Source organism: Labrus mixtus, chromosome 20, assembly GCF_963584025.1.
Source record: "Labrus mixtus chromosome 20, fLabMix1.1, whole genome shotgun sequence".
In the NCBI taxonomy this organism is placed as follows: Eukaryota; Metazoa; Chordata; class Actinopteri; order Labriformes; family Labridae; genus Labrus; species Labrus mixtus.
In genome coordinates, this window is record NC_083631.1 from 23629203 (window position 1) to 23649425 (window position 20223).

At 44.2% G+C, this 20223-nt stretch overlaps 3 protein-coding genes across 4 annotated transcripts in view; 1 reads left to right on the forward strand and 2 right to left on the reverse strand.

The window, feature by feature from the left end:
• Positions 1–571: 571 nt before the first annotated feature.
• Positions 572–6378, reverse strand: ankrd54 (ankyrin repeat domain 54). Its single transcript, XM_061026566.1, has 8 exons — positions 5685–6378; positions 4511–4558; positions 4019–4117; positions 3522–3593; positions 2507–2554; positions 2252–2376; positions 2051–2158; positions 572–1365 (listed from the first exon to the last, which is right to left on the reverse strand). Exons 1-8 carry the CDS (start codon positions 6082–6084, stop codon positions 1291–1293), a joined length of 975 nt encoding a protein of 324 aa, XP_060882549.1. The 5' UTR covers positions 6085–6378; the 3' UTR covers positions 572–1290.
• Positions 6379–7010: 632 nt separating this feature from the next.
• On the reverse strand, positions 7011–15088 carry foxred2 (FAD-dependent oxidoreductase domain containing 2). Of its 2 annotated transcripts, none has more exons than XM_061026895.1 (10): positions 14931–15088; positions 12587–12810; positions 11715–12020; positions 11384–11635; positions 9998–10321; positions 9764–9930; positions 9451–9616; positions 9015–9241; positions 8303–8473; positions 7011–7688 (listed from the first exon to the last, which is right to left on the reverse strand). In XM_061026895.1, the coding sequence occupies exons 2-10, from the start codon at positions 12805–12807 to the stop codon at positions 7456–7458; spliced, it is 2067 nt and encodes a 688-aa protein (XP_060882878.1). In that variant the 5' UTR covers positions 12808–12810; positions 14931–15088; the 3' UTR covers positions 7011–7455. The 2 variants fall into 2 exon arrangements, with proteins under 2 accessions (XP_060882878.1, XP_060882877.1); XM_061026894.1 differs by lacking the exon at positions 14931–15088 and adding an exon at positions 14261–14399.
• hmox1a (heme oxygenase 1a) overlaps positions 14280–20223 on the forward strand; it is a 149370-nt gene continuing 143426 nt past the window's right edge. The window contains exons 1-6 of the mRNA XM_061026904.1: positions 14280–14319; positions 15624–15804; positions 16688–16799; positions 16872–17087; positions 17531–17803; positions 19147–19320. Of these exons, the coding sequence (XP_060882887.1) occupies positions 15755–15804; positions 16688–16799; positions 16872–17087; positions 17531–17803; positions 19147–19314 (819 nt within the window). The 5' untranslated portion in view covers positions 14280–14319; positions 15624–15754 and the 3' untranslated portion in view covers positions 19315–19320. The remainder of the gene's footprint in view (positions 14320–15623; positions 15805–16687; positions 16800–16871; positions 17088–17530; positions 17804–19146; positions 19321–20223) is intronic.

Consider the following 20223-nt stretch of genomic DNA (forward strand, 5'->3'; position numbering starts at 1 on the left):
CTGTGCGGTGTTTTTCACTGGTTATGAAACAGACTGATAATAGAAATATTGTCTCTTTATGAGCTTCAGTAGAGAGCAAGACTATCAGAGACAAGATTATTCATTTCTATACATTTATTTTTAATACCTGAATGTGAGGTGACGGGGTGTCTGACAGAGAGATAGAGGAGCTTTAATGTTCAGAGTTTGAAGGGGAGGGAAAGGGAGGCTTTATTTTATTATAAACTTCCCTTCCCTACTTCCCTTCAATTCTCTTATCCACACACACACATCAGCAAATTAGCATCAGCTATAAACACAATCACCGCTGTCAGGCTGCTTTTTAGCGTAAGTGACGTAACATAGCTCAGCTGCCATCACATCTTAAGACATTCATATTGATTCTGCAACGGCGTAATGTTGATCAGTCTCTGGTGAGAAAGGCTACGGATAAAAGAGAGGTCGGGAAATATACTTGTGCGGCCCGCCCGAGTGTCGTCTGCGATGTGACAGGGAAAACTGATGTTGATATTTCAATTAATTTAAAAACAGCATAACAATAGTTATTTTTTTACATCAAATACTCAAGACATTGTTTTTCCTTTTTTTGCCAAACATGTTGATTTTATTGATTCACATGTATTAATTTCCATCAACAGCAAAATCAAGTCTTACAGCACATTTCACATAGAAAACCAAACATGCAATCCAAAGAGAAAAGGCAACATGACACAGAGACGCTGTCCATTAGAAATAAAGAGCACTGTGAAAACGTGAATACTTTAATGAGAAATATGCCTCAAAATCATCTTCAAAATAAGCTAATGTTGGCAGGCGAAACGTGAAAAACGTCAACACAAAGCTGTGACTCTCTCACACACACACACACACACACACACACACACACACACACACACACACACACACACACACACACACACACACACACACACACACACACACACACACACACACACACACACACACACACACACACACACACACACACACACACACACACACACACACACACACACACACACACACACACACACACACACACACACACACACACACACACACACACACACACACACACAATAGAGAGCCGAGGCCACGCTGCACTTGTGGGTTAGCTTCTGTCCGCTAGCCTCCTGTTGATGGGTTTTCCCTAAAAGACGAGGGTTTGAAATGTGACCGTCTCATGCTACTGCAGATCGATATTCACCTTCATATTATTGTCATATTGCTTATCTGGGTCGAGGCTAGCGCTGCAGTTTCTGCTCTTCAGCTCTCTAAACACCTTAACTTCTACCTGTCACCCAGATTCTGTTTCTGTAGACTGAGCGACGTGAAACTCGCCAACAAATCGGTCACCTCATCCACCTGGGGAAAAAAAAAGCAAAATATTCAATTTACAAATGCAAAGTACATTTATCAAAGAAAATCCAAGTAAGAAATGCTAAATCTTGATTTGCCTGCATCTATATTTAATGTTCTATATGTGATATTTTAAACATGAACATAGCAGATGTCAAACATATCTGAACTTAATCGCTGAGGGGGCTGGTGGCTTAGTGGTTAGTGCACGCGCTCCATGTACGGAGGCTAAAGTCCTCCAAGGCGGTCAGGTTTGGATCCAACATGTGGCTCCTTTCCTGCAAGTCATTCCCCACTCTCTCCCTGAGTTCTGACTCTATTCACTCTTATCTATAAATAAAGGCGTAAAAAGCCCCTAAAAATGTAATAAATTCTTTAAATGAATCGTTGAGTAATCACTTCTTCAAAAGAGAGTGAAGTCAGACTCCCTCTGGGTTTGTTGTTCTGAGCTCTGTGTTCACACTGACGTTGCCAAAGTCGTTGATTTAGTCAGTGTTCAGGAGTCTGCCTGCAATTTTGGATAACGGTAAACAAACAAATTACCCGGGGCGCCTGGGACTTTGGTTTTTGTTGCTGGGGTATCGAAACAGGTATTGATATCGTTTGATTTTCACTAGAATCAAATCAGAGTTTCAAATTCTGGTATTGTGACAACCTGTAACATATTTATAAATGAGTGTGAAGGTCTCACTTGCTCTTTGGTGCGTGTGTGCTGCAGCTGTGTGGAAATGTGCTCCAGCCTCTCTTTAGCTTCACTCTGCCCCATCGAGTTCAGATATTCCCTCAGCATTTGAATAATCTGCACAAGAAAGACAAAAAAAGGACTCGGATGTTGAAGCGATCCTGATCTACATGAAACATCTCAAAGCCAGGTGAGTCGGCGTTGCTCTACCTGTGTGACTTCCCCTCTCAGCGTCTCTAAGCTGCGCGAGTCTCCCTCCTGCAGGATGTTGAGCTTAGAGCGAGCGAGATGCATCGGGGTCCTTCCTGCTCGGTCCAGGGCGTCCACACGAGCTCCTGAACGAGAGCACAAAAATCTCTAAAGTTATAAACGCTGAATAATCAGTAATACAGCCAGCTAACTTACCAAGAGCATTACTATGATGTGAAACTAATCCTACACTCAAAGACCCTCTCAGTGTCTCACCTCCTCTCAGCAGCGTGGTGATTACAGGCACGTGGTTGGTGCAGGCCGCTGCAGAAACAGGTGACAAAAATGTTCGATTAAATACAACAATAACACAAATTTAAACACGTGTTGCATATCACATATCAAAGTGAAGTTTTCTGAACTGCAAAGATCCAAGTCGCCTGTGCAAAGTCGACAAGCTAATGATACCATCTGTGTCACCTTCTGTCCTGCTATGGACAAATATGTTTGCTCCTGATCTGAGGAGTAACTGAGAATCTGATGACAGACGTGGAGGACTGTTGTGTCCTCCATCCATCCTCAGAAATATTTACATTCTTCTGTTGGGTTTTTGGAGGTTCTGGTATCTCGTTTGTTGGAGCTATTTAATTGTGGTTAGAATTAGTTTTGGTATTTAGTTTACTAATATTTGGGTGTTGTTGTTTATTTAATTATTCTTCACGTTTTCTTTATTTAGAATAGATTTTGGATAATATTTTCTTTTGCTAGTTATTTGTTTAGTAAATTTAGTTTTGCATTAGTATTTTTTGTTAGGTATTTGGGTAACACTGTGGGCACCAGAGGTTATTTAAGTAAGAGGCAGGTAGAGGACCAGCATGCACCTGGGTGGGACTATGAGAGGCAGCAGGAGCCACGACTTTCTTTGTTCTTTTGTTTGCTTTCTTTAAACAAACCACCAAACAACAGCAGATCTCTTGCATGGACATTGGATTTCTTTTGCCTGCGTACATCACATCCCCACAGTGCATCAGTGGTCATTTGATTATTTTTGATATTAGTTTATTTAGATTTTGTTTTTGTTTTTGGACAAATAGCCACTACATCGTTGATTCAGAAAAAACAGAGCAGCGTTTTATTTCTTCCTGTGAATGAGAAACGCTTTCATACCGCTCTGCAGTTCATCTGCACGTTTTTAAAAAAAGGTTTGAAGTAGAGCGACTGCATGTTAGTGTGAGGTTAGTGACCACAGAGCTGCAGGTGTCACAGGCTCAGGGGGATCAGTCTTTCTTACCCAGATGGAGGGGGGTATTTCCCAGACTGTCTCGCTGGTTGGGGTCGGCGCCGTGACTCAGTAACAATTGCACTGCAGACATAAAAAAAAAGAAAAAAGAAAAAACGACGGGAGACTTAAAATGAAGACTTTCAACACCAAAGCTCAACAATGTATTACTCAAAAATGTAACTGAATCAAATGTTTTATTATTTCTAATTCTCTTTTTTTCTTATTCTGCATGACGCTGCTCAGGGAAATGCTTCAATGTTTTGTTGTTTTGCAGGAAAATAAATCAGGTGTGCACAAAAATCAGCAGGTCTTAAAAGAAAACTGAAATCTACACAAGTCAGGGAACAATCCTGAAATAATAAATGTGTTCTTAAATGTTCTTAAATGTGGTGTACAATAGATAGAAGTGTGTAAAACATGCAGCGTTGTACACAAAGTCTGCTGTGGATAACAAACCTCATGTGGCTGCTTTTCAAACTCTTTTCACTTTCTTATCAGAGACCTACCGATGCCCTCGTTGCCGTTGCAGGAAGAGAAATGCAGCGCCGTCCTTCCCTTGTCGTCTGCAGCACAGGGGTCGATGTCATCCTGCAGGAGCTTTCGAACTGCAAACACACACACACACACACACACACACACACACACACACACGGCTTCATCACACTGCCCTTCTTTTATAAACTGCTTTTATTAAACTGCTATGTAATAATAATAATGAATAATATGTCCATGATAACAAAGTGCAATATTGAAACAAACAGTGCAACAATCTTGAATATGTGTGTATATAATCTGACTCTTATTCCTGTAAATATTTCTTGTACCTATTATTGAAATCTTACCTACATTCCTATTCTATTTGATTAATATTTTTCTTACTATATTTCTCCTGCTATATTGTATATTTAGGAGCAACTGTAACGATCGAATTTCCCTCAGGGATTAATAAAGTATTTCTGATTCTGATAACATTCACTTTAACTCGTTGTCCGTCTCACCTGTGTCGATGTCGTTGCTGTTCGCCGCCTCCCTCAGTCTTTTCACCGCTGCAGAAATAAGAGATTTCAATATTTAAATGTTGCTGTACGACTGGATGGATGGGTTCAGTTTGCACTGGAGCATTAGAGCGACAAACAAAGAAAGCATTCACAGGAAGCCTCTTTCAAAAGGGCGCTTGATTGTTGGAACAGGAACAGTGCAACGTTACGTAAACCTTTCATCTGTGTAACACTGTGTTGTTTGATTTCAACACATAATACTAGACAGCAACCGGATTCTTGTTCCCAATATGACTAACTCTATATATCTAGGTATTTAAGAACAACATAAACATACCAATTTCAAAATGTAACTTTAAAGAAACAAAGTCTGACACCTCCTCAAAGGACACTTCATTCATCTAATGTTCTTAAAGTGAGCTGTGTAGAGAGTGAGATGATAAAGGTATCTTACTATCTGATCATTAAGGAAACATGTTGAAGTGCTGGCTTCTCTGACAACAATGCAGCAGCCAGTATGTCCTCCTTCTAACTTTAGATTCTGCTCCTGAATGCTCTGGATTTGTTTGGACCAGAGAAGGTAGGCGCTTTTAAGACACACCCCCACACGGCCGTTTTGGACGCCCCTCGGTTTGTCAGATATGAGAGCAGTTATCAGGTCAACAGGTGTTGCAGCGATGGAAGCGGGCAAGAGAAGTGGTTCAGATAGAAGTGATTGTACCCGACCTAAAAAGCCTCTGCATGTTTCTAATAAGCTCCACGAGCAGAAACGTGCTCAAACTAGGATCAATATTGGAGATGTTTTTTGAAAAATGGAGAGAGGTTAGAACACAGAAAGGGTGGCTGTGGCTCAGTTGGTAGAGTCGTCGCCTCTCAACTGGAAGGTCGAGGGTTCAATCCCCAGCTGAGCAACATGTCAGATGTGTTCTTGGGCAAGACACTTCACCCCGCATTGCTCCCGCTGCTTCAGTGGCGGTGTATGAATGGATTAGTGTTGTTCTTACTCTCTGATGTACGTCACTTTGGATAAAAACGTCTGCTAAGTGAATTGTAGGTTTACAGACTGATGCAGAGCTGGATAAACACTGAAGCTTCAGTGGTGAATTTGGACTTCAGTACTCAGTCTTTAACAAGGTTTAGAGTTGTTGATGACACAAAGAAAAACAAACCTTACCGTAAACATCCTGCCCGAGAGGACCGAGGTTCCGCACCGTCCTGTGGTGCCTCTTGGCCCGGCTACCTGTCATCTTCCCCGGCTTGCCCGTCACTCCCCCGGGGGTCAGCTCGGCTCGTCCGGGCTCCCACAACAGGTGCAGGTACCTGAGCTCTTTATCGTCTCTCTGTCCGAACCGACCCAACACCACCTTACCCTCCCCGGTCCCACTGATCCCGAACCCGACCGCAGCCGAACCTGCGTCCTCCATCGCACCCTCCGCTTCACCCCGCTGCCCTGCTCTGTCCGCCGCCGCCTCCCGCGTCTCCTCTCCGGGTGCGGGCTCCACCATGTACTCCCCCTCGGAGCTGGATCGTTCCGTATCCGAGGTGGTTGCTACGATTGGGCTCCACCCGTCCATGCTTCACCGTGACATATGGACGCTGTTTACAACCTGCAGCCGAAGCTAAAAGGAAACCAAGTCCTCTTTAATATTTCTCATCTGCTCCGCCAGCGACATCCGGGGCCATCTCACGGCACGTCAGCACTTAAACACCCCCATTATGGTCCTTCAATCCCGGGATAATTTAAAACATTCAACAGCTAAACAAACCCTGCCTTCTTTTTCAGCACCAAAATGTCCCCGATTTCACATTTTCCATCTCAACGGACACAAGTAGTAAAAAACCTCTCAGTGCAGCGCCACAGCAGCGACGACCAATCAGAGTCCGGGTTGTTCTTGAGCGCCCGTCCAATAGGAGCTCCGCAATCAGACAGCCAATCACAATGCTGCATTTCACCTCTCCTTCTTTTTTTTTCTTCAATTATCTTTATTTAAAAATGTCAGAACGTTACAATCCTTAATACCTTCATAAAACGATTAAATTTACGACATTTTTCAAAGAAAAAATGCATTTATTTAATATTTTAAACATTTTAAACACAATAAAATGATTTTAAAGTAAATTAATAATACAAATTTAGAGCTCTAGTGATTCTCTATTTTAAAGCAACTGTTTTTCGATTATGGCGCCTCCTGTGGACAAAGCAGGGATATTTCTCTTTTTCTTTTTCTTCACCTTTAAGTTGTTTTTTTTCCGACAATAAAAATATCATCCTTCTTTATTTAAATGTTTAACCTGCAGCTCAAAATGAGGCAGTGGAAAAATTTGTCCGCAATGTTTTACAGTGGCAGCCTCCAGTGTTGAAAAATGAAGCTGAGGTGCAAAATCCTGCAGTTCCTGGAGTGTCCACTAGAGGCTGGCTACAGACGCACAGGAAGTCACATACACACCCATTCAAAAAAAGCCTGTTTTTTGCATAATTACTCGACCACAGTGAGACAACTGATTTCACTCGGTTTATTCAGAAACCATCATGAAACATAATTTTAAAACCCTCCACAGATACAGCTTCAGATATTTTACACGTACATGATATGAAAACGTTATAATATAATGTGTATAAATATTTAGTGAGGAATAAAAATAAGGGAGCTCTGAAGGGACAAAGTGCTTCTCCAGTGATAAACAGAGGACTTTTCTGAGAAGAAGAAATTAACAGTGACACTTTCTCATACTTTTCTCCATTTCTGCTCGTTTGACCTGTTAGGACACTTTTTATAACACAGAAAGAAAACACTCTTTGGTTGAAACGGACGTGTTTGATTAGTTTTAGTCTGTTGGACGTATTTGGTCGTGTGGAGGGAAATATAGAGGATAACGGAGGTAGAAAGTCTGAGGGACACAACCAGCATCATGATCACAGATTAAACACGCTCCAATAAAAACATTCAGAGGTCAAGCTTCAGTCCCGACGACACGGAGGCTCCGGCTCCAGACAGGTAGTTGGGGAGAGCGGGGTCGGCTCCGGATGCGTCTGAATCCGTCTCAGCGGGCGTCAAACCCGCCACGTCAACGTTCTGCCACGGCTGACGGTCGTGAGCGACGCCCTGCTGCTTCAGGTATCCGTGCTGACAGAAGAGCGGCGGCTTTCGGTGGGTGAGGGAGAAACGGAAACATGATTCTGAAAGACACAAGAAAGACAAGAATGAGAGAAGCTAACATCTCTATTACGATGCACTGTGGTCAAAATGTTCATCCTCTAAAACCATAAAATCTCCTTTATTTTAATGATGCAGTTTGAAGCTTTAAATAACTCCTTAGACTTAGGGCGCCCTCACACACACGCTGTCTCGCCCCTGCTACATCTCTCTTGCTACCTCTGATACCTGAACAGCGGCCCCGAGCGACTTCACCTCTTCCACCCATCTGTTACACACACTAAGAGTTTTTTTCTCATCGTCCACTGCACAGCTCCTACATCACACCTTTTGTACATTTTGTGTTTTTTATATTTTTAAATTCTATTTTATATATTGTAATATCTTCTTATTCTGTATAATTTAAGTTGTTTCTAGTTCTGCTTTATTTCCTTGTTAATTGTTTAGCACCAATACACCAAGTCAAATTCCTTGTATGTGTAAATGTACTTGGCAATAAACCAGATTCGGATTCTGATTCTGACATTTAAACTGCTGATGAGGCTTCACAGGGACATTAAAATTCCTCCTTGAACCGGCTTAAAAAGCAGCTTGTAAAACATCGGTGAGGAAAAGATCCCAAACCCTGATTCCTCACCTGCATAGAAACTCCTGAGGTCGGTTTGGACCGCGTGCTCCAGGAAGCGCCTCAGCGGCTGAATGTGAGAAACGGGACCGTCCCACTCGGTGAGGAAGTCCTCCACCATGTGGTGGATCGCTTTAGGTCTGGGTAAAGGCCAGCCGTGAGGACGGAGCTTCATATCTTCATCTGAGGGAAACAAAATGCAGCTGAGATACTCGAGCAGATTAATGGCAACGGGAGCAATTTGGGGTTCAGTGTCTTTCTCAAGGACACTTCAACATGTGACTACAGGAGCTGGGGATCGAACCCCGTACCTTTCAGTTTAGAGACAACCGACTACTCATACTCTGCAGGTTACGCACCACATTAAAGCTTGTTTCCACCTGAGGTTAGATGATAAACTGTGTTTCATTGTGCAGCATTTCTACCTTTACAATTAAAAACAGTTTAATGTGGAAAAAATAACATAAACACTTAAAGACAAATGAGAATTATTTGACGATATCTGGGGCCTATATATACATTTTCTTCAGGATAAAGATCTTTCACATATTTTGTATTATTATATTTTACTTTCCCCCCCTTATTTTTAAATGTGTATATGTGCATGTGTATATCCTTTTTTGTTTCCTTAGAATTTATTTAATTGTAATTGTGTGTGTTGGGAAAATGTTTAAATAAAATTAAACATAACAGTTTAATGTAATCCAGCAGTGCTTCTACTCACCTGTAGGGGGCGTGTCGTAGTAGTATAACACAGGGTGCAGAAAGTTGGATTTCCAGGCTTTGGTCCAGTCTGTTTCTGCTCGGCTCCGCCCCAGAAAGTCGATCTTGGTCTTCCCGTACTGCATGAGGAGAACGATCAGCCCGTGGTCGGACACGCCGTGACCCGACAGAAACGAGAGCCGAGGCAGCGCCTGAAGAGGAAACTCCTCCAGGTATTCACAGTGAGAGCTGCAGAGAGGACGCGACCACACATCATGAGTATGACCTTCTACTCGGGGGGGAATGACAGAAGTGTGTGTGAGGATGTGAAAAAATACAAACAGGAAAAGTTTCAGCCGTCAAGTCTGATTGAGTTGCAGATTTAGTTTATTCCCCTAGTGGTTAAAATGGGAACTGCAGTTACAAACCCGAGTCGTCTCCCTGAAACATCTTCTTACCCTCGAAGAAGTATGACGTCTCCCAGCACCTCGAACATCTGATACGTTCCTGAAGCCTCGCCGACGCGCTTCAGGATCCACGACTGCAGCTGCGAGGTCGACAGTCTGGTTGAAGGCCACTTTTCACCGTGACGGCGCCGCTCGAGAACACGATGAACAGCTCGCACTGCGGCGGAGAAACGAGAGAGATCTTTGTCGTTTATTCATGAAGACTGTTTAATGATGTGACGCTCTTTGCACCGCTGTTTTTTGAGGAGTATATTACAGATTCTGTTTTTTTCATTCAGTGTGACGGATAAACGAGCAGACGTACCCGTGTAACGAAACCCGTGGACGAAGCCTCCAGCGGACGCTCGGTAGTCTCTGGAGTGAGCGGCGGTCCCCAGCACAAACAACCCGGGAGTGTTTTTACCTTCGTACCAGGCGGTAACCCCGGGCAACCTCCCCTTGGCGTTCTCACTGTTTGGAGGGCAGGCGGAGCTGGAGAGATATTTAAAGGTTAAGAGTACGAGTGATTTGTTGAATGTTATAAACTGTCCGTTCTTACCGGTCAAACACGCTGAAGTTGAATCTGAACCCGAGGCATCGAATCACGCGGTCGTACGGCTTCCTCATGGAGAAGTTGTCGTAGTGAAACGCCGGCAGCTCTTCTCCCGCCACGCCCGAGTCGTTCTTCTCGCCCCGGTTTTGTAAATATTTATTTAAAGTCAAAAACAGCTTTCCCTTCTTCTCTCTCTTCTCGACGCCCGACCGCCGCCGCCTGCTGCTCTGCTCCTTCCTCTGAGCGATGACGACTTTCTCCAGACGAGCCTCGAGCAGCCCGTCCAGAGACTTCAGCTGGTACGTGTCCAGCAGCTCGTTGTTCACCGCTCTGAGGACGGAGACAAAACATTTCAAAATAAAAGCACAAACAACTCCAACGATAGAATAGTATGGAGCTATTATTGTGGCAAAACTATTTGAATATGCGTACACAGATCCACAAATGTGTAAACTAATCTGCAAATATGTCGACCAATTTCAAAATGTTTACTTGTTTATTAACGGCAGTGAACTTTTTCAGCTGTAAATCCTGAAAATAAACACAAATGATCACTTACAACTGAGGCGGGCCTCGCCATTGGCTGTCATTTTACATGTGACTTTTGCAACACTCCTACCGTGCAGGATCCACAAAGCCGTACAAATATCTTCAAATGTGTGTCTGACGATCTGCAAACACTTTAGTGGGGTTTGCTGCCCTGAGCTCAGGCTCACAGGCTGCCAGTCCGCTGTAGCACCCAGTGACTTCAAGATGGATATTACTGAGCTGGATGTCGTGGGTTGTTTTACTGAGGAGGCTACGATGGAGGGTCCATTATGTAGTTTGTGTTTTTGCTGTACAGTGAGGGCAAAGCGTTACGCAGCCTGTGAGCCTGTGAGCCTGTGAGCCTGAGCTCAGGGCAACAAACCCCACTGATGTGTCTGCAGATCGTCAGACACACATTTGAAGATATTTGTACGCATATTCAAATAGTTTTGCCACAATAATAGCTCCATAGAAGAGTGACCAGGACGTGAAATTGGACCTTCTTTGCATCGCCATAAGTGCGTTATTGCTGACAGCTTGAGCTTAAAGTTTGTTTTTGGGCTTTTTTCAAGATTTTTCAAGAGATTCAAGATTTTTTTTTTATTTGTCACATGCTCATACAGATGTGCAGTGAAATGTAATTGAAAGGGAAATTGTGCCTGAGACAGGACGGTGGATAAAGGAGCCACAGGTGGGATTTGAACCTGGGCCGCCCACTTGGAGGACTACAGCATCCATACATGGGGTGCACACAAACCACTGAGCCACCAGCGCCACAGAGTTTAAAGTTTTAACATCCAGCTGACAAAATCCAAAATGTTGAATAACTCAAAGGAGAAGAAATCATGAATTCTCTGACGCTACCTCAGGTCTCCGACGTAATGCGTCTGCCAGGCGAGCCGAACGGGGCTCGAACTGAGCATGTGCACCCGGCTCGCGCTTCCCAGGATGCTTTGCGCCGTTTCAAAAGCGGCGTTCCCTTTGCCCAGGATCAGCACGGCCTGGTTCCTGTAGTCCTCCGGGTCGGTCGAGATGGACTCGTAGCCTTCAACCAGATCGGAACCGACGAACTCGACCTCCTGAGGAACCCACAAACCGGTCGCCACCAGGAGGACGCTGACGGAGAAGAGAGGCGGGAATTACAACGCCGCCATGAATCGCCACAATCCTGAATGAGGTTTTTGTCTCGTGTTACCTGCACGTGTAGTCCGCCGCGTGCTGGTCGGTCAGGATGTATCTCCGGCCGCTCGCCAACAGCACCGCCCGGATTCTGCCGACGTCCACGCCGTAGCGAACCTTCAGCCCGAGCTCCTTCGAGAACACGGACAGGTACGCCGGGAAGGAATCAGCCGGAGGATAGAACTCGCCGCTGACTCTTTTGAACAGGAGGTCCGGTTTGTCGCTCAGCAGCGAGTTCCAGTCGTGCCGCAGGTTGAACTCCCGGTTCTGACGCCCCGTGTGGATCTTATTGATGCTGATCAGCTTCCTGTGGCGGGGGTACCTGAACGCAGAACAAAAGAGGACGCACGCTTAACGAGTTACATGAAACTCTCAGAATCCTTTAAAACAGATCTGATACCAAAGAGAACCAGGGGCTGGTTCTGGTTCTGGTTCTGGTTCTGGTTCAGAGCTGGTTCAACTTGCAAATCGTCTAAGAAGCAGTTTGCTTTTCAGCTGGCGAGATCGGCAACTGAGTCATGACAACCCCGCCCCCCAGACCCTGACGTGAGCGGTTCTTTCTTGTAGACCAGCGAGGACTTGGTTCTACAATGGAACTGGTCTTTCTGGAACCAGATCCAGTTCTTTGGCTTCAAAACACAAAGAACTGGATCCGAGCCGGTCCTGGAACTGGCTTGGTGGAAAAGGAGAATTCAGGAGGTTAAAAAAACGTATGATTTCCTTCTGGGTTCTCTTGTTGGCGTTCCCTTGTTGCCACACTAATACCCGTGTCATAAATGGGTCTTGCTAAACCGGGTTCTAGGGTACACGAGCACGCCAGAGAGAGCGTGGATCTTGATGATCTATAATTCTCGTTCTATACGAGATGTTGTGAAAAAAGCGTCCTACTTGTTAAAGAAGCTGCCGGGTCCCGAGTTCCTCTCCAGGATGATGTAGTCTCTTTTAGCCTTGTTGAGGAAAAACCCCATCTGGAGTCCCGCAGGCCCGGCGCCCAGCACGCAGTACTCGTGGTGACGGGTCTCATTGTGCTGCTGAGGGTCACCGAGCGAGCTCTGGACACAGCCAATCAGGACGAAGAAGAGGATGTAGCAGGGAAGGCTGGGATCCATAACCTGCCGGAGACGAGGGGGTGTGGTTAAAGTCAGACATGGACGCAGTCCTCTGATTGGACGAGAGACGAGTGCTGATCTCAATCTGCCTCAGGTGAATATTAAAGGTGACGAGGTTAAATTGCACAAAGTCGTTGGTAATGTTTGAGTTCTGAAATGTTGCAAACGTATTTGTGTAACTCAGCCGGTGTCACGTCCTCTGCTCTCTGTCGGCTGACTGAGACACTGATGTGACTTTTGACGGGCGGCGCCGGATAGCCTAGCCGTTGAGTTGCCCGCCCCATGTGCAGAGGCTATAGCGGTCGCAGGTTAGAATCCAACCTCGAGCCTTTGCTGCACGTCATCCACCCGACCCTCGACCTCCAAATTAAGTTTGTCACAATAACAAATTTAAACTTTAATAACATGTTTTAAATCCAACAATATCGATACCGGTTTTGATTCTGCAACCAAACTTTAAACTCTTAATATGTGATTTTTCTGATCCAGCAGATGTCGCCCTTGAGCTCCAGCATGAAACCAAAACAACTCGCGCTGCATTGTTGTGTTAGCATGCTAATGCTAGCGATCTTTATTCTGCTCGTATCTTCACACTGCATGTAAATTTACCTGAAATGAGCGTGATCTAGAAACACAGTTAAGCAGTGAGTACAGTATGTTATTCTTCTTTTCTCTAGTCCCTCAATTAAACAACTTTTATACACGAGGGGAGGAGTCAGCCGGCCGTCCGGGCGATGTAAACAAAGTGAAGATAGGACTCTGAAAACTCTGAAAACATCACAGACAGTGGGACTCGGGTGTTACACCCATTGTAGACAGTCATGACTCACAGAGTTATTTTCAGAGGATAGACTTGATTTATATATTTAAGTTTGAAAAAAAGACTAAGTCCTAGAAACCCGATTTTGCGTCATTTCTTGTTTTTCATCACCAGAAATTGCAGACAGATTCCCGCACGATGTCCGAATTGCAGCGATATGTTGTCAACTGAAACGTTGCCAACATGTCTGTGCAGTTTAAAGAGTGAGCAGGTGATGATTGGATGGATTCATTTCTCTCCAACTCGTCTGCTTTATGAATCACATTTAGATCTCATTGAAAGATTCGGTACTTTTTTGATTCTGTCGATCTTAATCATAACAAAGATTTACGTGATACCGAAAAGTATCGCAGATTTCTTCACGTCATGCAGCAGGGCGGTGATTGGTCGGTGTTTAATCGCATTTTAAAGCTCTACACTCTTTAGTTACACAAACATGAAGGCGTCGACCGAAACAGGAAGCTCATCTGATAGTTCAGCGACACAACATTTGGTGAAAATGTTCTCAGAAACTGCATCGAGCCCCCCCGGCTCTGCGTGAACTCTCCAGCCGGCGTCGTCGCACTCTGCTCCGGCTGCGGAGGACGCCATCGCCCGCTGAACCAGATGTTTGCTAACGCAGGCTAACCTTACCTTTTTACTTCTGTCGATCCCTCAACATCTGGAAGTTAGCATGTAGCACAGCTGTCCAGGTAGCTACATGTTTACTATTTAGCATTTTAAAGCGTGCTGTGTGTGTGTGTGTGTGTTTCCACCAGCAGCCCACCAAGCACAGCCCACTCCCCCCCCGCCCCCTCAGGGTGCTGAACTAATGGAGAGCTGCTTGTGTAAGAGGGGGGGGGGGGTTATGAAATACAAAAGAGGACAGAGAAGAATACTAAAGGACATTTATCCTCTCTTAAAGTGATACCACAGGATCTCACTTTTTACTCTTAAGTTTCTAGCTTTGTTTATGCTTTTAAGTCAGATCAGTGTTTTTCAAAGTGTGGGTCTCGACCCCTCGAGGGGTCGGCAGGGGGTTCGAGGAGGGGTCACCAATACTTGAAGGGAAGTAGGAGCAAAATGAACTAAACATAAGAATCAGCTTACAACATTATGTGTGATAATAACTTAAATAATAAATAATAATAAACGTAAAACTTCTCTTTGATTTGGTTTGCGTTGATTTTGGCGCCCCCCTGTGGACAAAGTGGTGCATCTTACCGCTTCACTGACCTTCTCCTGCACACTGTACAAATAGCACAAATACTATCTTGGCTGTTTGCAAAAAAAAAAAAAATTCAGGTTAAAATGACAAACAAACCGCATAAAGTCAACAAGCAGCCGCCGATGCAGCGTTCCAGTTTGATCGTACGCAGGCGATAAGTTCAATGTCCAGTCGGGAATCACGGCTTCTTCATTTCATTTAGATCATGCAAAAACGAACAAACGTTTCCTGACTCGTCTAATTGACCTTTGTCCCTTCCTGGTGAACCCAACTCACAGTGACACACCTTCAACCTTTTATTGGCTCCAATCAGCTCTGATGTTTACAGCCAAGGAACAAAAACAAAAGCCTCTGCATGTTTCTAATAAGCTCCACGAGCAGAAACGTGCTCAAACTAGGATCAATATTGGAGATGCTTTTGAAAAATGGAGAGAGGTTAGAACACAGAAAGGTTTACAGACCCATGCAGAGCTGGATAAACACTGAAGCTTCAGAGTCCACCACATGGTGACCTGTGTGAGCATGGACTCTAGAGAGGAGGGGGGGAGACAGCTCTCTATGATGTTTAGAATTTAGACTGCAGTACTCATTTTAACCACTAGGTGTCAGAGTTACATGTTGCTCTGAGTACAAAACTTTCTTTCAGTGTGATTTTGATTTCTGCCTCATCATGTTTTCAGATTTTCACAACAGAGTAAAAAAAATCTGCTTCATCATGTTTAACCTCCAGTAAAGCGATGTGACTCAGCAGTCTCACTTCCTCTCGGTCTCAAACCGCCTCGGTTTCAGTTCATCATGTGAGTATAAAAGAGGGCCGGGCGGAGCTGTGAGGCCGCAGAGGACGGAGGCTCAACTGAGAGGAGACGACAACCGACCGACCAGCAACAAAGTAGAGAAGACGTTTGTTACAGTCCGAGGAGATGGAGGTCACAAAGAGCGCCAGGAAAGACGACCAGGGAGAAGTCGGAAGGTAAGACAACAAACAGAATTTAATGTGAAAATGTTTATTCTATTTGATACCAAAATCAGATTTTTATTTATTTATTTAATTTTTTAATTTAAATTTTTATTCAGAGCAAAATTGAAACATGTTTTGCAGCTAGTCAAAGATACAAATGTTTTTCAGAAAGTGAAGAGAAACAATAAAACAGGTATAAGTCACAGTTGTCTAAACATTCTACATAAACTTAAAAACACATACCTGCACCCAATCAGGCAAACTGATAAGTCAGTGAAAGAAAGTAAATAAGTTTAAAGTAAATATACTCTCACAAAAACGTATACCCAAGTTTACAGTCGTAAATCTTCACAAACTGAGAAATGCTCAAATCTTTTTTTGAGAAACTTATAAAAGTGATCAGATGAATTAAAGTCTTAAAGATTCTTTAAAGGATTAATGTTAGTGTTGTACAGACCACACTAACTGAGACCAAGACCAGACCGGGGCAGGGGGCGTGTCCCTGACTTAGGTTGTGTTCGTCACCGTGGGATAAAAATCAGGTCAATCTTCTTTTAGAAAGAACCGTTTTCCTTCTTATCACAGTGATGACGTGAGAAAGAAGCAGATCAGTGGTGGTCTTTACCGGTCTTGATTTAAAATCCAGAGACCGCCCAGTCTGAGTCTGAGACCGAGACAAAGTGTTCTGGAGACCGGTCTCGATCTGACACTAATTAAAAGTATTTCAAAGTACTGAAGCTTTCTTCACAGCGTTCGCAGGTTGTCAAATATTATCGTTACCATGGTTACGGCTCATAAAGATGCATTGTTGTTAGGGTCATTTCGAGTGCTTCATGAAACCGTCTGAATTCCTCGAACACGCCGCTAACTGTGTCTCGTCTTTGTTCCCCGACAGCGACCTATCGGAGCGGATTAAAGCCGCCACCAAAGATAACCACGTCCGAGCTGAAAACACACAGCTGATGCTGAGTTACCAGAAGGGACAGATCACGCTGCCACAGTACAAGGTAACGACGCGGCGTTCACACGGTCTCGCTCTCTGATCATATCTGTGGATTATAATCTTTCTGTTCCTTCAGGTGCTGCTGTGCTCGCTCTACGAGATCTACAAGGCGCTGGAGGAGGAGCTGGACAGAAACTCCTCCCATCCCGCCGTCGCACCGATTTACTTCCCTCAGGAGCTCGCTCGCCTGGAGTCGCTCGAGAGCGATCTGGAGTTTTTCTTCGGCGCCGCGTGGAGGAAGAAGGTGATCGTTCCCGCCGCCACGCACCGATACGAACAGAGGCTACGCCAGGTGAGCGAAAGAGGAAGACGATCGGTTAACTGTGATGAATACTTGATTCTGATTGGTCGGTTACAGTTTCCTATGGTCTGGTATCAGGGTTCTCAGGGTGACCATTTACCTTTACCGGGTTTAACCAATCAGAACAATGCATCGTGCTCACATTGCTGATTTGTCTGTACATGTTTTATGCTAGTTAGCCTAGCTTAGCATGCTAACAGGACCTGCTGTGTAGCATCAGGTAGGTGAGCTAGCCAAAAGGAAGTCAACGTTTCCACAATGAGCTCCAGGAGGTTTACAGATTCTTACAGGTTTACAGTACCAGCCAATGAATGAGCTACGTTTTGCACACGCCCACGGTGGAAACGCCGACACGCTGGACGTCTTATTGGACGACTTCTAACTTTTGGATTTTAAGTCGTATAAATTCTAAAAGCGTCTTCTTTGTTTTTCAGATCGGCAGAGAGAAACCGGAGCTGTTGGTGGCGCACGCTTACACCCGCTACCTCGGGGATCTCTCAGGAGGTCAGGTGCTGGGGAAGATTACCCAGAAGTCTCTGGGGCTGAGCGGCAGAGACGGGCTGTCCTTCTTCTCCTTCCCCGGCGTGAGCAGCCCGAACCGCTTCAAGCAGCTTTACAGGAGCCGGATGAACAGCGTCGAGCTGACGGAGGACGAGACGGCGGCGGTGCTGGAGGAGGCGGTCGCCGCCTTCGAGCTCAACATCCAGGTGAGAGGACAGACGGACGCCGCGGTGTCGGTTAGAAATATGAAATGTTCAGCGGCCATTTTCTACGACGGAGGATTAGGACCTCGTTAATTTATTTTTTTTTATTTCAAGATGAAAGAAAATTTACAAATTTAATCTTGTAAATTAAAAATAAATATTTTTTTAACATGGCCCTAATCCTCCGTCGTCATTTTCCTTCCACGGGGGAAGCTTTAAAGATCAGGAGGTAAACGTGTTGGAGTAATCCCAGGTTGAGTCAGCAGAGGGCGCTAAACGACTCCTTTCTGTCCTGACAGACATTAATAACTCAGGTTCTCTGAAAAAGGAACAAAGAAAATCATCTGTATCAGTTTGTAAAAACTTCAACCAATGTCTGCCACGTGGTACCAATCTGATGAACCAATCAGACGCCTCCCTGCCTCCCTGCTCGCTCTCTACCTCTTGCGTGCTCTAGCTCACACTCAGAGCTCGTCATCGAGTTTATACTGAGTTTACTGAATGAGACATGAGACGACGTAGAGATGACCTGAGGTCCATGCACCTATAATCTGAAAATTAAAACGTGTTTCTGTTCCTGTATTTTCATTTTAAAATTAGCTTTTTCATTTGAATTATGATACAGATTTAACGGGGCATTTTTTGAAAATGATAAAGCAAATGTAATTTTCTTTTTCATTTTAATTTAGTCAAAGAATGTGCATTTTTGAAGTTGAAAACTAAAATTAAAATTAGATAAATTAATCATCATTTTATTTTTGAGTCAAATAATAATAATAATAATAATAATAATAATAATAATCCACTCATATTCTGAAAATTAAAAAGCATTTCTGTTAATGCATTTTATAAATGCAATTTTCAAATTAGCTTTATCATTTGAATTTTGATCACTAATCGCTTCCATACTTCTGGAGCAAACGCGCTCGTACATGTAAGGTGCAGGTGCAGACGGAGCACTGAGGGAAAGCTACTTTTAAAATCATGCTAGTTTTAGAAAATGACCAGCCCTGCCTTTAACAGGTACAAAACGTCCCTCTGGATTTTAACTCTCCTTTCTCTTTTTTCAAAACCTTGAAGTGTTTTCATGACACTGATTCAGCAAGTTCACTTTTTCTTTACTTGACTTAAAAGCGGGAACACGCTGATCAACGGTGTTAGAGCTATAACCACCCCGAGCACGAGGACTGAGAAAAATGGCCGTCATGTGAATATTAATAATCGCATCAAAACTCGACTTCCCCTCTCTGGAAATTTGAAAAAAAGAAGGAAGTGAATCTCGTCCACGTTGCGACAGGACGTTTCCAGCTTGCTGACTGTTTATGTTTTTTTTTTCTCCTCTTCAGGTTTTTGACGACCTGCAGAAAATGCTGAGTGTCGCCGCGGAGACGTCCGACCAATCAGAGGGCGGCGGCGTTAAAACTTCTCTGTTCCCGTCTTCACCCATCATGCAGTTCACCGTGGGAGTGTGCGTTGCCTTGACAACAATCGGAGTGGGACTGTACTCCTTTTAGACTCCAGAGTTGAATCAACATGAACACACAGCACTTTACTCAAAAACCTGATTTGAAGTCAGTCCGCTGAAGGAGCCATTACGTTTATTTTAACTTGTGTTTTCACCTCTTCTCTCTCCGTCGTGATGCTTTTGATGTTTTCTGTGAAACTCTTTGAATCGCCTTGTTGCTGAAATGTGATTTAGAAATAAACTTCTTTCAGTACAGAAACGTTGCTGATGTATTTGTGCAATTTAAAGTTCATTTAAAAGGGACATATTCTGAAAAATCCTCTTCTTCAGTCTGAACATATATCTGTGTAACCTGAGAGTCTACTGACCCACAACATGTGAAATAAACCATCCAGTCCTTTGTTTGTGGTCTGCATAAGTCTTACAACACAGAGAAAAATGCTCTGTTTCAAATGTGCTCTCCTTGTGATGTCACAGTGGGATTCTAGTAAAAACAAATCCTCTCCCCTGGTATCTCCACCCATGGACTCCACCCCCAGCATAGAGTAAAACTTTTACACAGGTCGGCCATTTTTATTCTCTCTACAGAGGAGTGATGTCTACTGGGAAAACTCAGGGAGGGGGCGGGGCTCATTACATTTAAAGAGACACACACACCAAAACGGAGCGTTCTGAGAAATCCACAGGAAATTTAAACCCGTTTTCCTTTTATAACCGCTGTTGCACAGGGAGTGACGATTCTTTCGAGCAATGAAAGGACTTCAGTGAGTCTAGCTCCGCCCCTTTATGGTCGTATCAATACCCCAACAGAAGGGTACCAAAAAAGACCAACGCCATACTGAACTGAACCGGACCGCTTGGTGGAGACGGGGCTTTTTTCTGACTCATCTCCAGCTACCAGAACAACTTCCACATTTTTTGGGGGGACTTGATCCGGGGACCCTCGGGTTCCAAACCC

What these genes read in the sequence shown, in the direction of transcription:
- foxred2 (XM_061026895.1), bottom strand. Translation starts at nt 12,807, where the DNA reads ATGGATCCCAGCCTTCCCTGCTACATCCTCTTCTTCGTCCTGATTGGC. An exon ending in AACTTCAGCGTGTTTGACCG is followed by an intron (nt 9,931 to 9,997) that starts GTAAGAACGGAC and finishes ATATCTCTCCAG; the next exon opens with CTCCGCCTGCCCTCCAAACA. An exon ending in CTACGACACGCCCCCTACAG is followed by an intron (nt 8,474 to 9,014) that starts GTGAGTAGAAGC and finishes TGTTTCCCTCAG; the next exon opens with ATGAAGATATGAAGCTCCGT.
- ankrd54 (XM_061026566.1), bottom strand. Translation starts at nt 6,084, where the DNA reads ATGGACGGGTGGAGCCCAATCGTAGCAACCACCTCGGATACGGAACGA. An exon ending in TCTCGGGCAGGATGTTTACG is followed by an intron (nt 4,559 to 5,684) that starts GTAAGGTTTGTT and finishes TTATTTCTGCAG; the next exon opens with CGGTGAAAAGACTGAGGGAG. An exon ending in TGAGAGGGGAAGTCACACAG is followed by an intron (nt 2,159 to 2,251) that starts GTAGAGCAACGC and finishes TTTCTTGTGCAG; the next exon opens with ATTATTCAAATGCTGAGGGA.